This window comes from Phallusia mammillata, chromosome 6 (genome assembly GCF_965637545.1).
Source record: "Phallusia mammillata chromosome 6, kaPhaMamm4.hap1.1, whole genome shotgun sequence".
NCBI classification, from domain to species: Eukaryota; Metazoa; Chordata; class Ascidiacea; order Phlebobranchia; family Ascidiidae; genus Phallusia; species Phallusia mammillata.
In genome coordinates this window covers 25,471,163-25,488,727 of record NC_137257.1, presented here as the reverse complement: position 1 = coordinate 25,488,727, position 17,565 = coordinate 25,471,163, and the positions used below count along the sequence as shown (strand labels likewise).

General features: G+C 34.0%; 1 protein-coding gene across 4 annotated transcripts; it reads right to left on the bottom strand.

The window, feature by feature from the left end:
* Window positions 1-1,252: 1,252 nt before the first annotated feature.
* Window positions 1,253-17,541, bottom strand: LOC145232145 (uncharacterized). Of its 4 annotated transcripts, none has more exons than XM_080096661.1 (18): window positions 17,398-17,541; window positions 16,886-17,037; window positions 16,417-16,458; window positions 16,278-16,314; window positions 14,975-15,078; window positions 13,801-13,974; window positions 13,348-13,461; window positions 12,633-12,868; window positions 11,173-11,245; window positions 10,263-10,365; window positions 9,964-10,037; window positions 8,527-8,578; window positions 7,707-7,819; window positions 6,310-6,831; window positions 5,126-5,233; window positions 4,039-4,229; window positions 3,303-3,366; window positions 1,253-2,893 (listed from the first exon to the last, which is right to left on the bottom strand). In XM_080096661.1, the coding sequence occupies exons 1-18, from the start codon at window positions 17,408-17,410 to the stop codon at window positions 2,864-2,866; spliced, it is 2,202 nt and encodes a 733-aa protein (XP_079952787.1). In that variant the 5' UTR covers window positions 17,411-17,541; the 3' UTR covers window positions 1,253-2,863. The 4 variants fall into 4 exon arrangements, with proteins under 4 accessions (XP_079952787.1, XP_079952788.1, XP_079952789.1 ...); XM_080096662.1 differs by having other exon boundaries at window positions 14,975-15,075; XM_080096663.1 differs by lacking the exon at window positions 16,417-16,458.
* Between the last annotated feature and the right edge of the window lie 24 nt (window positions 17,542-17,565).

Here is a 17,565-nt window from a genome sequence, read left to right as displayed (position 1 = left end):
ATTAGTCAAAAGTAAAAAAAACTATTTATGCATGAATCTTAAAAGATTTCAGCATACAAAATGATTTCAACTTAAGATAAGTGCAGTAGTCCGACAAATATTATGTTTGTGGCTTAGGTCTTGAAAGTTAAATGTAAATAGTATGGCCAAAATCCATTAAATTTGGTTAATAAAGCATGTTGCTGTTCACAAATAAACTGGTACAATATCACAACTTAAAAAACTCGATTAAAAAGAAAAACAATTGGAGATTTTTCCAAGCAAAATTTATTTGCAGTCAAGAAACCTCCTGCCTTTCCAAAGATTGTTTTTCCTTCAAAACTTTTAGATTTAGTTACAGAAAAAGGTGTTTCAATAAGAAAACGTTACAAACTTCACCAAAATTGCTACTATAAGGCATTCATACTCTGCTTAATGCAAATAACTTTGCCGCAACTGCAACTACGTAATGTATTTTTTTGTAATTCAGCTTGCAACGAAACCAAAACCCAGCAAAAACTTGATTGACATTTCAACGCGTTGTCACCAACAACAAAATCCCCTAAGCAGCAACTCGTTTTGGACTTTTTCGTTGATTTTATTTTTGTGTCAATAATTTGGCAACCCTTAAAGTTTTTCGCGAAAGTTTCAGCCAAAAGAAAAAAATTTGGAGAAAGATACTTCTTTTATTACGATAATTCAAATATTTGGGATATGCCAATAATGACAAAGTCAGGGGGCAAGATTTTTTTCCGTTTTGTGTCCTATAAATGATTATTTTGTACCGTATTTTATTTTGTTCGCGTGCACTTGAACACGACAAGCATAGTGCCACATGACACAACAGCGAAAACCTCGCGGTTGAGCATACGCTAAAGAGAAAGGGGCCTGAGAATCTCATTGGAGAAACGAGTGGCGCTAACGGCAACGCGACTGGGTTTGACAACATGGATGGATTCCAGCCGGTTGAATAATTTAGGTAAGTAAACAACGACCACCGAAACAGAAACTCTACCCAACACCATAAAATCTTAATTTCAAAGCAACTTGGAAATTACAACATTTAGTTCTGTTGCGCAAATGATTTTCAATTTTTGAGACGTTTTTCAGTTTGTACCACAGGTGTACAGAGTCAGATTTGTTATGCTCTCGTGTGCACCACGACCCTAAACTTTTTTATCTGACCTTCTGTTGTTACCTCTATGGATCAATTCTTCTTCTGTTAGTTGTGTCAATGAGGTCTCAACAAAATCTCCAAACAACACAACGTGTATCATATGAAAGCTTTTTGTATCGATAATAATAAACAATAATAATATTATAACACGTGTAGCCTGTTCATTGCTTAAACGCGAATCAGGCAAAACGATAAAAACAAACAAATTCGCCAATATACAACTATTTGTTCGGATTAGCAGAAACATTTGATAAACCCGCTATTCATTGTTACGTCACAAGCAAAAAGGAAACACTTGTTTATGTTCGAAACTTCAGACGAATGATTGGACAACAGTGGATGAGTTGGGGAATGATTTATCCGATGAAAATTTCATGAAACTTCAGTTTGGCCCTCATTTGTTGATTTCAAACTTTGGCGAAATAAAAGCAAAAGCCGTCGAATGTATGTTATGACGTAGAAACGACAAGCGTCACCCAGGGGTTAGAAGATCGCATCAGGTTAACACTAATTATACGACATGTCAATAAAAGTTACGTACGAGCTAAGAAGAAAAAACAAACAGATCACTGCTAAATTGGAATGAGCAGCAACAACAATACGTCAATGTTTCATACGTCACAATGACGTCAGCTCAACGTATCATGACGTCACATTTGCCTGGGGTTTGTGCAAAAACCCAATTTCTCAAAGGCACAAAACATTCTCAGTGACGCCATTCAAACGAACGCGTCACTGTGCACTTGATGAGACCGTTAGGTGGCGGTGTGGGGAGAGTAGGTTGCTACGCAACGGCACGTATTGACACAATGGTTGGAGATGTTTCGATTGTCGGGACCGTGCAACAAGCGTATATGATGTCTATCTACAGGTTTACAATGAACAGAAACAAGACAACTTCTGTTGAGGATTAAAGCGTTCGAACTGTTCGAGCAAGTTGTTCCCATTCGTGCTCACAATCCGCAGCTTTTTTCAAGTGCTTGTGACGTTTGCTTACGTCATAGAAAATTTTAATAAGTGCGTCATTAAAAATGGAGCAATCACGTGACAATATCCGGTACATAAGGTGTCGCCAAAGAGCACTGCGCCTCCATAACTTTCGTGATTTGCATAAACGTCACTCGTACGCATTCGATGATAATGCAAGCGTTATGACGTAATCTTGTTGTTACGTCATACGTACCACTGTGACGTTATGGCGTTGAATAAAAGCGTTTAAAGTCATGTCTTTAAAAGTTCTGAATTCGAGTAAACAATGAGAATACTATGACGTAACAATAGGAGATAATAACTTTTGGTTGAGTTAGATTTTGAACTTTACTATTCCAAGATTTTGGTGATTTTCAGTGGTATTGTGTGAGGGGGTTGCATAGCTGTGGATGGCCAGAAAGTTTGTAAAATTAAGATGAGTCCAAAACAGCATCGAATAAATTTGTAAAACCACAATAAACTTTGTCTAAAAATGATTTCGGTGGTAAAATTTGGCACACTGCCAAATCTAAAAAGTGAGTAGTGGGCAAAAAGTTTCAACGAGCTTCTCAAGGAATTTTGCTGCAATTAGGGGTTTTAGGGTGAAGTTAAAATAAAACATCTGTAAGTAGTTGGTTGTAAAAGTTCTTTATGTCGAGGTGCGATGGGGAAGGGGCAACTTCTTCAAACATTTGTACGAAGCGATGCACTCAAGGAATTCCAAAGATGATTGATTGTTTATAAACTCCCAAGTCTCTTCACCTCAGCCTGAAAATATATTTTATTGTTAGTATTTTTCATTTCACGGCTTAAATTTTTTTAAGTTTTGTCAAGTCGCTAAAAAATTTTTTGACAATGTTTACAGCAAAAATGGTTCTGTATGTACAAACTACAGTAAATTTTTTATGCTGACCTCAACATAAAAGAACAAATAGGTTTGGATACTAAACATGCAGGCTTAAAAATATATATATATATTTTTTTTTATTCCATGGCACAATTTTTTTTAAAGTTTTTTGAAGTTTTGCAAAGTTCCCAAAAATTGTGAATGAAATGTTTTCCTATTAAACCTACTATAGAGGTTTTCTTGTTGATGTCAATATAAAAGAACAACTAGGTTGGGGTACTGAACATGTATGTATTGATTTTTATGCTGATGTTTGTGAAATCAACAAACCTGCAAAATCATTCTTTGACTTCGCTCTTCTTCCAAATCTGCAGATAGTTTTGCAATTTCTCTCCTGTGAACAATAAAAAAAATGTAAGAAACTATAACAAACATCGTATTAAAAACATACTTTTAATTTGTGTTTGAACAGGCCCTGACACTTATTCGGCAGCATGACATACATTTTTCGGCAGCATGACACTCAATAGGTACTGTGTCAAAGTATATCAACTGGATCACTGTGACCAAGTTAATGCATATTTTAAAATTCACAAACAATGTGAAAAAAAACATACCAGGGAATCATAAAGCATCTTAATTAAGTTAAAGTCAGCGTTGCTTGCTAATACAGTTTCCATATGCCTACCATATTTTCATTCTTGACAAAGAATATTAACAACTACTTTGCACCCAATAAAAAAATGAAAGCATAATATATTTGAAAAATTGTTAATTTTAATCAACAATACTCATGACTAACAATAAACATCGGTTAGTTATGCTAAGGGTGCACTTTCATCTGTTTTTAAAGGAATAATTGTTATTTATATATTTAGCAAATTCAAAAAGTAGGACATTTGGGCAATTTTTTTTAGAATGAGGGACACGTCCACACTAGCGAAGAAGTATGATCAACCTAGGTTTTCATATATATATGTATTGTATTTACACATGGAATTGAGGCCCTAGCTTAACAATCACACAGATCACTTGCGATCACTGAGAATTTCCCAGCATAACCTACTTGTTTTCAGCTTGCATGGCAGCAAATGCATCCTTCAGCAATTTCATTTCCTCCTTCAGTTCATCGAGTGTGGAACTACTGGCTGGACCAACAGGTTTTGCTCCAGGCAGCATCGGTTTGGCTTTCGGAGGGGGAGGTTTCGGTTTGCTCGATGCAGATGGCACAGGCTTCTTCTCAGACTGCCTTGGAGGCTGAAAATGGACACATTAAAGATGTGGTTAACCAATAAATTAATTACCTAAATCAGTGCTTTTAAAAAGTACAGTATATATTTTTTGAAAAATATATAAAAATATATATTTTGCTGATATAACATCTTTATGTAACTTTAAGTAAAAGTACTGCTTTATGTTAACCGTAACTTATTAAAAAGTGCGCAAAGCAGTGCCTCTTAATCCCTGGATCTCAGCCCGAAATGAGTTGTTGTTTGATTTTGATGGGTCGTCAATTACAGTGTCAGTCCACAAAGCCCTTGATAACTGATCACCAAATTTAATGCAAATTTGTTTTACATTTTAACACGTCTTGCCGCAAAAAGTTGTTACTTAACATATCTGACATTACAGGAGAGCTATGTAAAATGTTGCCACAGTTTGGGTCGCAACAAAAAGATTGAGAAGCCTCTTATACCATAACTTAAAGTTGAAAGGACTGAAAAAAATGTTGTGTGACAACAAGTTAGTTACAATAATGGAAAGGTTTTTAATTATCTCTTTTTAATATCTTGATGAAAACTTGCTTTATGAATAGATTATGTAACATTATGAATATATTAAGTAAAGATAAAGTATATTAAATAGTTTAATAATCCCAAAGAGTTTATTTTCAGTCAACATTTGTCTTGAAGAAAAGGTAGACAAAAACTAGGAAAAACAGTGGTCATTCTACAATTACATTTCAAAAAACTTTTCAAAGACTCGAAAGTTTCAAAAAACTTTTCAAAGACTTGAACATAAACATTACACGAAAGTTCAATTTAAAGGACATTGTGACAAAGTACTTGACATGAATTTAAACAAACATTTATTCACTACTTTAAGAGCTGAACAAGGAAATAATACAAGAAACACCCACATAATCCGCTCACCTGTAAGGCAACATGTTTAAATGGTGGTCGTTTAGCTTCCTTCACAGATTTGGGGACAGTTTTGACTTCCACCTCTGTTTTGACATCATTTACATGCTCTGAGCTTACCTTAGTAATATAAAAAATAGTTAACATTTGCAATCAATATTATGTAGTTTTACCAATCACATGTTTTTAATGGCTTGTATTTATTTAATAACAAGTGAATATTGTGTTAAATAGCTACCCCCAAAAAATCTACAATAAAAACAGTTCGTTAGTTTTGGTGACTTTAATATTGTTAATTTTGTTTGACAAAAATGTGGCTGGTGTGTTTTGCTGCGAGCAACAGTTTGCATACAAATATGCAATGTTCGTTCCATGCAGTTAGTTGGTTTCATGAAATGAACTTTAGCATAAAAATTGTGGTATGAACGGGCCATTTACATGTGACATACGGTGTAACATGTTTGGTGGCATGTTTTATGAAAGTAAATGTTTAATTGTAAACTAGTTTAATGTCATTTTACAACACACAAGTTACACTTTGTGTAAATAAGAAAAATGAGAAATAAAAAAACATCCAAAATTAATAAAATAACACATTTAAACAAAAATAAAGTAAAAATAGGTAAAATAATTTCATGCTGGCCAGTCCAACAAAAAAACGTTAAATATATTAAACAAGCATGTTAGTTTGCGCGAACAAGGACTTACAGGCAAAACAATATTGTACATGAAAATATATCTGCAAGAGTATAAACTAACAATGAACCTTATTGCTGCAAAAATAGGATTAGTAAAGAGGAAGATATTTAATTGCACGAAGTAACATCACAAAAATATGATTTTCGAAGTTAAAAGAATGGAGAAAAAGGTGTAATAAGTTGGTGTCAGGAAGAAATTAATTTCAAAAATACAACTGCAGTTTTTCATGCAGTTTGAGAAATAAAGGATTAAGTCTTAGCTGCAAGAAGTTAATTGTGCAAATTACATGTAAATGCTTTCAAATCTGCAGATAAAATGATAAAACACAACAGCAGATAGAAATATAAGGTTGATTTGCTAATAGAAGGGAAAAGTGGTGTTTAATTAAAATTACATCTGCAAAGCAAAAGTTGTTTTAGTATTTTATTGGTTAGTATTTTATTCCAGAAAAGAAGTGAAAGATCAATTTATATAAATAACATTAACATTAATATTACCTTCGTATCTGGTTCTTGTTTTTCCTGTATAGCAGCTGCTGCTACTGGGGCTTTTTCACCCAGCTTTTCCGGGGTAGGGGGCCTAGCTGGGGCATGGTTAAGGGTGGGTGACGTCATTGACTTTGTGGATCCCGGTTTTGGTGATGTTACTGGGACCGAAGGGCGTCCCGGCACAATTTGAGACCCTGATTTGGTCTTTTTCAACTGTGACAACCACGCAGGAGCAGTGGTTTGTGTCGTCTCGGCTGGTGCTTCTTCATCTCGACTCGGAGAAACACTCATCGCACCAACTGGCTTTTTCTGTGAGTTCCGATTCCTCAAGTTTTTAAGCCACGAAGGGGCATCGCCACTAGTTTCATTGCTGGCAGGCACCGGCATAACTTGTATGCCACGCTTGGTCTCCCGTTTAGGGGTGGTTTGGGGTTCGGCCGGCTTCTCAGGTACCTCAACTGGCTCCACAACTGGTTCTGGCTCCGGTTCTGGTTCAACTTCTGGCATTTCTTCTTCAGTTGCCTCTCGAGCCTATATGTTTGGTCATTGCTTATGATAGAAGGTTACAATACATACCCATTCCAGAGTCAAAAACAAAACCTTCTTTGTTTAATAAACAATAAAATTAAAAAAGTATGTGGTTAATTATAGTGCCTTAGGCTTTAAGACCAGGGTGTGCAACCTTTGTCACCGTGGGGCCAAATGCAATTGCCAAGATTAGATCTTGGGCCGCACTTTTATATAACACAATGTCATTTCACTTTGTTGCATACCAAAAACGCTTAACTACAAGTAAAATTCGCAATTAGTTCTAGCCACATATTGCCAGGTAGCAGAAAAAATAGCACTGGGCACATTAATCTGCTCAAAAATATAGAATAATTGGACTCATTTGCCAGTATATTTGAAATCCAAGCATTGCAGCAGGCCACACAACCTTTATTCAATGGGTCGCATTTGGCCTGCAGGCCGAATGTTGCACACCCCTGCTTTAGGACATCAGAAGCAAGTTGACATTCTCAGAGTGTGGCAAGTTACCAAATTATACTTAAATAGAAAACAAAAACAGATGTATGTGAACATATCAAAACTAGGTTTCTTTGGGGTCCATGGGTTTGAAATGTTGTACTATGAACAAACATGTCACAACATTTCGACGAACATGACCAGAGCAATGTGAATGAAACAGTCCAAATGTTGGCAAGAATGGGTGAATATAAAAATGTCAGACATCTAGATGTCTTGCTAGGTGTAAACTTTTAAAAAAACTTGTCAAAACGAAAAGTTTCCTGTTTAACAAATAGTTCATAAACACACATGCTTTATGACATAAATGTTTAACTGAGTAACAATAAAAGCAAATCAACAAAAATTCATGCAACATTCGACAAACATTTCAGACTTACCCGCTCTCTGCGACCGACAGAATCAGGTTTGCGTCGATTTTTCGGTCCACCTGGTCGCTTGTAGTGTGTAAGTTTTTGATCGTCTTTGGTTGAGTTTACCACCGTATTAATATCTGCTCAACAGAAAACAAAGGATCGATTTTAAAATGATTTATCACAAAGTTTCTCCACAACAAGATGTTTTACAAATAACAGGCACAAAACAAAACTTCAAAGACTCAATTTTCTACTAAACCTATATATACTTATACAGTTTTCTGGTATAAGCGTTTTGCAATCTTTTTTGCCATAAACACACAAAATACTCCATAATGTCCAAGGTATTTTACCAAACCCACAGACCCTAACCACACTGCTGTTCTAAAAGATAATAAAACTTTTCTTGATTTCGTGAAAGTAAAAAAAAACAATTTGAGATCAAATTATGATTCTGTTCAGCAAAAGTGACAAAGTAAGCTTAACTAACAATTTATGGAAACAAATATTTAGTGGTTTTTACTCCTTGAGTAACCTGATTTATTTAATTTTCCTCCTTTATAAAAAATAGATTAGAAACTATGACATCACAGAAGCATGACATCATAAACCAAAATGATTAGAATGTAATTACCCCCTAAAAAATGTCAAATTACCCTTCAGGATAATTACTTCAGGTTTAAGAACTATTGTCTTTATATGTCAATGTACTAGTGCAAAGTGGTCTGGTACACCAACAGTACAGAAAAAATGGCTAAACAGCTGAATAGAGTAGAGGGGACTTGTGATGTAATGTATTGTAGGGTTAAAATTTTGGGAAAAAAGCAAATGTAAGATTTCCTACCGTTTGAATCATCACTGGTTTCTTCTTGTGGTTTGCTGCTTGCCGGAGGAGCCTGGCAATAAAAAGAAATATGATCAGTATTGTCGGGTGATGATTGACGAAAGAAAGTCACCAGAATTATAACATTGTTTATCAGCAACATTTGTAAAGCCAAATCCTTTTTACATTGCATATGTCAAGTAAAAAATATGTGAAAATTTAGGCCAGACCTAATAGAGACAATTAAAAAAGTGAACACTATAATACATGTTGAAGGGTAAAAAAAACTATTTTTCTAGAACATGACAAACTGACATTTTGTATTTTGGTTGCGTATGCAAAGACAATTTATGGAAAGTTAGCAATAAATAGTTGTTTAGCAAAATAGCTCGTATTGACCTGATAGCTTAAATCTTGTGAGGAAGTTAAAATGTGTAGCAACTAAATCCAACTATATTGACAAATCATGTCAAAAAAACATAATTTCAAAAAGTTTTTGCTTTCGGTTGACTATCGGCAAAACCATTTAAATACTTGATTCTATGTCTATAAACTGGCAGTTGCAACCACCGGCACCCATCTCACTTCAATGACTTTCAACAAGCACAAAAGTGAGGTAGGTAGTTCATAAACCCTTCAATCATATAGATTGCATTGAATTAGCTCTACACACACATATTTTAGCTACGGCAGACATACACATTATATGTCTGGGATGATAGACAAGCTTAATGTAGGAAGCAATAAATATATAGTATGTAAATAAAGTACAAGTCTGTGAAAAGGAAGTTTCGATTTGTTGCAAAAGACTTTGATTTGAAATGACTTCAAAAAATTCAGTCAACACAAACACTTAAACTCTGAACATTTAGAAGTTGGCACATTTTAAGGCAGATTTAGAAAAGTCACCTTTTGAAGAAAATTTTCTTGTATTAATGTCCATGATCGCCTCTTGAATTTCATAACCGATATTTTTTTCATGGTTAAGCATTAACTATGGCTTTGTTGGTCAACTTAAATCCTTCATCTTTACAGGTTTTTAGATAACTGCTATCACTCACAATTAAAACACTATAACCTTGCTCAATCTTTCAACTATTCAGTGCAACTTTACAATTCAGCATGGGACCCACATTTTGATACCATACTATTGAACAACATACTTGATACTGTCAACTAATTTTACTTGAAAAAAACATAAAATTGTTAAACATAAAATATACTTCACCAAAGAAACAGTAAGATTAACACTTCACATAAAGTGCAAAATTTAGCCAAAATGTGATTTTGAACCACAGTATAAGTCTAAAAAACTGTCAGAAAGCCCTTGCAACTAAAGCCTGACCTTTACACGCCAGGTGCAGTTAAGCAAAATGAAAGTTGTTCGATGTGTCTGGATGTGGTGTTGGTTTATTGCAAAGTTTACTTGGTTAGCAATTCAGTTATTTGCCTACAAACCTGAGGTGCCGGTCGTTTCAACGAGTTTGTCAGCTGCTTGACTTTGGATCTTGATGAAGGTGTTGATTTTTCTTCTGCAAAACATCAAAAAAAGTAAAGCATGTAATGGCATGTATAATTTTATTGCATTTACAGATTAAGTTTGTCCATTGGCTACTGTAGGCTTTGCAAGCAAGTTGTAATTTTGAGTTAACAATTTTCAAGAAAATAATTATTTTTGACAAATATTTCAAGCATAAAACTTTGTTTTTATTGGTGTATTACTTCTTTCATTGTACGTAATCAAGATCTGCACCTACCTGGCGGTAATAGGGCTGAAGTTCGTTTTGATTCTGTTTTTGACTTTGCAGTTTTCGATTCAGATTGTTTTACTTCTTTGGCAGCTTCCTTTGGTGATGATTTCTATTGTTAGCAAAGATATTAAACACAAAATTATATTAAAATGTGCTAGCACAACCAGTAATAACCAGTAATCTACCACTTTCCAAAGTAGAACACACAAAAGTCTGTCAAATATCAACAACAAAAAAGATAATACATTACAAACTAATCTAGCATTTTAAACACCAAAAAAGTAATACAGGAATCTATGCAAAAGTTTTTTGTCAAATTTAATGAATAAACTAAGTCTGACTTTTAGCAATGATAAACAGCAACACAAATTTGACACTAACTTCAAAACTGTTTAACCTATTTAAGCACAAATATAACTAAGGCACTGTTTGAAGCAGAAACTGTATTTAAATCTGAACCAGTGCAACTGATTGAGTTCAATTATTGAGCCAGTAACCAGTTAACATGTGAAGTTGCACAATTTTGTCTACTCGCACAAAAGAAGAAGCACTCTTCAAATACACACCGAGTGCTTTACAGCCCATTGTGTGGTTCAAGCACAATTGACACTTTATGTGCGGTCAAAATATCGATTTAATAATGCAAATTATACAAATTGCCTCAATTAATTCGTTCCAGTATGTATCAAACCAATATCTGTAAGTTCTACCAAAAAAAATAGCACTAATAATACAAACTGATTGACATCTGGTAGTTTAAGCATCCACTATTCTATATATCTGAGTTTAACTTGAAGAAAATGATTGTTTTCCATGGTGTGGCAACATTGGGGTAGATGTTAATAGTTAATAGAATGTGTAATAATGTGGCATGTATGACATCACTATGCAATCACTTTCAGCAAATAATAAATACCTCAGAAGCAACATCATCGTCAGCACTCAGCAACGGAGCAACAAAATTATCGGGGAACACACCTCGTCGCCTCCTGAAAAGAAATATTTTGTTGTAAAATATTCGCAAAAAAGACAGGTATTTCACTTGTCACAACATAAAATTTTGTCACAAATTTTTAGGTGAAAATGAAAATGCTAGGTAGGTATAAAAAACTTTTTAGACCAAATATGTTTTATTATGCCTTTGTAAAGGAATATTTTGTTGTAAAATATGCACAATTTCTATTTGAATGCCAACACAACAAATTTTGACAGAAACATTCTGGATAAACAATGTTTATTTATATTTCAATTAAAATACTAGGTACATATAAAGAGAGTTTTACCAGACACATGATTTTAAATATATATTTTTATTTTTAATGTGCTATATAAATAGCATCTCAGTGCAAAAAAATAGGGTAAAGATTATTTTGGCAACGGATGGATTTAGATAATATTTTCTCATTACATAAGGTCAGGCCTTTTATTTCCAAGTATAATCGTGTACAAAGTAACACTTGTATTTACAGTTTATAATCAGGCACCAAAAACATGCACACATAGCACTAGGGTGTAACATAAGCAAGAAGCTGTTGTAATGAGTCAAATTGACGCAAGTAATGTTTTCCTGTCTGACCCGAAGGCAACTAGGCATGTTTCAGACAGAATTTAAGAGAGACGAAACTGTATACAGGCTACACTACTTCCGTTAATACAAAAATATAGTGTCATGTACCAAATTGTAAAGTTTGATTGAAATTAAAAAGTATACCGTCCCCTTACAAAAATGTGTTTATCAAGCTGCTGACATTGATAGTTTCAGAAGACAACTTTGGAGTTGATATCATAGACATTTAACTTGGTTTCATGTATGATAATGATATTTACTATCGTTTACAGCAGAATGCCTACAGGTTAAACCTTGGAAAAACTTCATATTATCCACAACAAACATAGCAATAATAGCTATATAGAATTGTGTGTATTAATTAAATGCACTGATGCTGAATAGTTTATTAACTTAATCTCTATCTGTTGAGTAGTAATAAACCTTTTATGAAATCTCAATAACAAATACAACATGCTGACATTTTTAACAAATTTTTTGGACCCAGTGTTACTAACTGCATAGAATTGTGTTGGATTATAAAATGCACTGATGCTGAATAGTCTATCAACCAATTCCCTAACTAGTTTGAATGCTTATTTTGAAATCTTAATATCACAGCCTAGGTTTATTGGTAGCCAATACGGTACTTCAGTCAAGCCAGCTTCACGAAGCTGTCAAAACGTTATGTTTCACACAAATATACCAGCATGTTTGTGTTGTTTGTTACTGGTAAAGATTTTAAAAACCGTGAATTGTGTACTAAATATCATAACATTCAAGAAACATGCAGGCAGTTCCACTACATTTTTACACGCAGTTTTACTTACTTCCCATTATCATCGACAATCTCGCCCTCCCACCATCCAGCGTCAGCGCTTAGCTTATCCAGGATAATTACGATGTCACCTTTCACCAAGGTCAACTCATCGGCATTTTCTGCTGAGTAATCAAACATAACTCGACATTTTTCAACAGGTTTTGATTTTTTCGAGGCTTGAATCGGAGGACCAATGGGTTTATCAGGAGTTGCAGGAGACAACTTTTCTGCTTTGTCTTGGTGAACCTAATAAAAAAGTTCGGTGTTTGCAAATTTTTATGTCTTATTCAAATAGAATAGTTTACACAAGTATTTAGGAAATGCTAGTGGAAAAACAAAGACTTAGCATGAGTTAATTTAAAAACTAAGTTGACACATTTTATCAAAACTTGTAAAAGTAAACCAAGTTCTTATAATTCTTTTTAAGTTTAAAAGGTGATAATATAGCTGTGAGCAGGTTTTTTTTTAAGGTTTGGTTTGGGTGACCGCTAAGTAGTTTTAGGAGACCGCAAGTGTTTCATTCAAATACCAAAAAATAGCCATATTTGCTTATTTGGGAAACCGCTGGAGAAATTTGGGGGACCGTTTCGGTCCCCCAAAACACCTTAAAAAAAACACTGGCTGTGATAACTGATTATGTCAACTTATGGAGACATATGCTGCGTTACTTGAGGGTATAAGCATTTAATGAACAGACAAGCAGAGAATTACATTCAAAGTTTTACCTTTGGTGGTTTTTCATGGTTCATTTTTCTGTCAGGGTTAGTTTCGCCGAAGGAAGATTGACGCAGTTTGATGGGTCCTTCACCAAATATGTTACCAAATCCTACTCCTTTCACCTTGTAATGCATACAGTTTTGACATTATTGGATTATTCAGTTTATTTTAACCAGTATGCCATACCACTGTTTGTACAAGTATATCTGTCAGTTAAGTAGTAACCGATTGGCCGACGATAAATACAGTTTAAATCTATGTAAAAAGGTACAACTTGCATGAGTATGTATAATATTAGCTGAGACAATCCCACAATGAGCTTACACCACACAAAAGTTTCATGCATGCAAAGTTTTACAAACATTTCTCTGGTTTGCACATTAAAAATTTATACCAAACACATGTCAAAAAAACTGAAGCACATTTAGATAATAAATACAAAATTACACAAAAATTATCACCTTTTTAGGTTGTACTTGAGCTGGTTCTTCGGCTTTTACGTCTTCTTGCGGTTCAGGTGCCGGGGCTGCTGCTTGTGTTGCTGGTGCTGCAGGTTCCTCCACAGTTGCAGCAAAGTTTGTTGGAAAAACTCCTTCTTTTCCTTTGCAATGACCTCTGGCCCACCCCTCCTCCTCCTGAGTAATGCAAGCAGCAAGTTTTTTGGCAAGGAAATTTAATTTTACGGAAGTTTAGCCAGTAACTTTGAGTAAGACTAATATTAGAAAAGAATTAAAATATATGTTCAGTTTAGATTACTTTAATCCACAAATCAACTAAAAAAATACATCTACTTTAACTAACAATATCTTAAATTAAATTTCAAAAACAAAGGTAATACAGTTTTACAAATTCACAATGTAGGCAAAACAGCATTAAAATTGGTTTAGTCACATCTTTAGAGTGTAAATATTCAAACAGTAAATAAGGCCACATTTTTTTAAATGTTTCCATTTTTAGAACTGCACTGCTGTCAAAACAATGACTTTAACATCATTTCAAAGACTGTAACAACACTTTTTTACCTTAAATTACTACTAGTGTTGCAACTTTCCGTCTCACAAAACTACTGCTTAGTACTTTGTACGCTTTATAAAACTTAAGTGTGTCACTTTCAAAAACATCAAAGTGAACTATTTAAAGTTGATGCTATTTAAACTAAACTGATATTTAGAATTTAAAAAATCAGCATATTCTGCAACAAAGAATGCAAATTGTCTATTGTCTTCAACAATAAATATTTATGAATGAAAGCTAACAAAATAGATGCAACCAATTCAAAGCAACAGTTTGTTTCCAAACCAGGTAGCTATGCTAAATATTTGGTCCAAGTATGCTGTAAATTTAATTGGGAAAACTGTTTTCAGCAAAAAGACACACAATGATAGAAATAATAAATATTTGTAGAAAACTGTATCTTTGACTGATGTATTTATTAATTTAATGTAGGTAAGTGCAGGAGCGATTGAATTGCTTTTTTTGCAAGCATGCTAACCAATAGTCCAGTTTATATACATGTACAAATATATGATGACAAATATTTAACAAAAAACATTTATATTTTACAATTGCTTGCTTTGCTTAGAAAAAGAAAAAGTTTTTGAATATTTTTGTTAAGAAATAATTTTTGAGACTTACATCGTTATAAACATCAACTATATCACCAACATCCAACTGCAATTCATCTTCATTTGTCGGTTCGTATGAAAACGTAACTTTCATTCGCCGCAATACCTCCACTGCTGGGTACAAAAAAGATAAACGTTAACATTTTCAACTTCATTTACCAACAAGTACTGAAACAATGTATGAAAGTTCATTCTAAACACACAGTGATGTTATGCAGCACAAAGGGGAAAAAAACAATTAATGACCTGGGGCTCTTAGGAGACCGTGAGATTGTAATGACATGTTATGAAACTGGACAAAATGACCAAGTAGTTTCAAGTAACTGTCACCGGCCAAAGAGACTAAACTGTGAAACGTATTTACTAAAAAATCGACCATGTACAGTTTTTTTATTTGTGCTGATCCATTTCTTGTCATAGCTGTACCACTTTGGTCCATTACTGGCAGCTCTGCACTTAACTAATGGACATTAGAATTCATTAATCCCAAAAGGATTCTCTTTGTCATAAGAGATGTTAGTGTTTGCATTGCCACTGGCTACACTTTGAATCAATTTAAAGAAACCTATTCCATCTACATAGTTTGCAGATTTTAAAACAAAAATTTTCCGTTTGTTGGAAAATGGTTTTAGTCATTGATGTACAGTTTACAAAAATGTCACGTAACATTTTGCATTAAACATTAACAACCTTCACTGTGTGGAATGAAAAAGAAAACACACAAATTACTTGGTAAGCCCCAAGTTTCCTCAATATGTTAAATATTAGCTTGTCATAATGTCAAGGGCATAGGCGTTGAATTCAAACCATTGCTGAGGTTACTGTTCCATGAGCTACACAAGTTGGTACTAATTCGACAAGTAATGTATATGTATCAATGCTTTGCAACGACCAACAGTTCACAAATATCCGAAGAATTTGTTAATGTTTAATTTTTTACCAAATGGATTAAGCCAATTTTAATTTCATCCATCTATATCAGGGGTGTGCAACCTTTGTTACTGTGGGGCCAAATACAATTGCCAAAATTAGATCACGGGCCGCACCTGTGTATAACACAAGGTGATTTTACTTTGTTGCTAACCAAATATGCTCAACTACAAGTAAAATTCGCATTTGATTCTAGTCACATATTGCCTGGTTGCAGAAAACTAGCATCGGGCGCATTGATCTTCTCAAAAATACATATAGGACTCGTTTGTCAGTACATTTGACATACAAGCGCCTATGTGGGTAGCACAACCTTTAATCAAGGGCCGCATTGTGCCTGCGGTCCGCAGTTTGCGCACCCCTGGTATATATTATACACATACCTTTCTTCTTTACTTTGTTTGGTTTTTCTTCAACCATCTGCAGAAACAACAAACAAAATATCATGCATAGCAACAAAAATTCGGGCAAAACAGAACTGATTGGTGAAACTCACTACAACGTCAAATTATACTAACTCACTTTTTTGTGGGAATTGGGTGGGACTGTTGTCAGTTTTTCCTTCTATGATAATCCAAACAAAACAAGTTTGTAAATACAAACTTGACTTTTTATTGCAATAACTCAGCCTAACACATGTTTGTTGATAATAATGGGAAACATGTTCTTTGAGTCAGATGTTTTTAAACTTTGTGTTACACAACTTTAATTATGGTTGTTTTGGGGGAAATTTTTTACTGTTCTGGCATAAATATACAAATAACCCTGATTTGCAGATATAGAAGTATATTGTCCTATCTTGTATCGCTGCCACACATATTTGATGAAATAACTGCACCTTAATATATGGTTTACACAAACACATATTTGTATATGTGGCTTTTAAATAACATGATCATAAAATGATTGCTGTTTGAAAACAATTTCTTCACATATGATAATATTGATGATAATATTCAAGAAATCAGTACAGTTTAGGCTGCACTTTTACCTTGACGAAGTTGTCAGGAAAAACTCCAGTCCTTCCCTTTAGAGTGCCCTCACACCAACCATCCTCAACTTGCTTAATGTTCATTATTACATCTCCAACTGCAAGCGTCAGTTCATCTGGTGCTTCCGCTTTGTAGTCAAACTGAACGATACCTGAAACAAAGGGATTGATTAAAAACATTTCAAACGAAACAGTTTTATTCCATAGAATGTTGTAATGGAACTTTTAAACAAAGTAAAGTTTAGGCAGTTTAAAAATTAGAAGATCACTCTAAAGAAGAGAACCTGTTACTAAAAAAACTATTTTGGTTTTACAAATTAATGGTGGTTTGTTATTTGCAAAAAAATGCCTCACAATAACATAAACAATTAAAAAGCTTTGTTTAAAGGTGACTTATAGCTGCTTGTCAAAACTATTTGAATTTTCAGAAGTTTTAACTATTTTGTGTGGTCTACATCGACAAAAGTACAAAACATCTAAATTTGTTTAATTTAAAACAAAACAAGTATTACCTTTCAAGGCCATCGTTTCTGATGAGTTTGATTTTTGTTCAGGACAACAACATTAAAATAAAAAACTTACAATCGCTTTTTTTGTGATAAAACCAGCAAGACACAAACAACAGTTTTGCTTCTACATTAAAAGCTTTTGCAGACAGCTGAAAAAAGTGAACAATATTT

Bases quoted from the DNA above. Each gene is read 5' to 3' on its own strand.
- LOC145232145 (XM_080096661.1), bottom strand. The intron at 13,975-14,974 runs GTAAGTCTCAAA...TGCATTACTCAG, and splicing joins TAGTTGATGTTTATAACGAT to GAGGAGGAGGGGTGGGCCAG. The intron at 5,234-6,309 runs GTAATATTAATG...TATATTACTAAG, and splicing joins AACAAGAACCAGATACGAAG to GTAAGCTCAGAGCATGTAAA.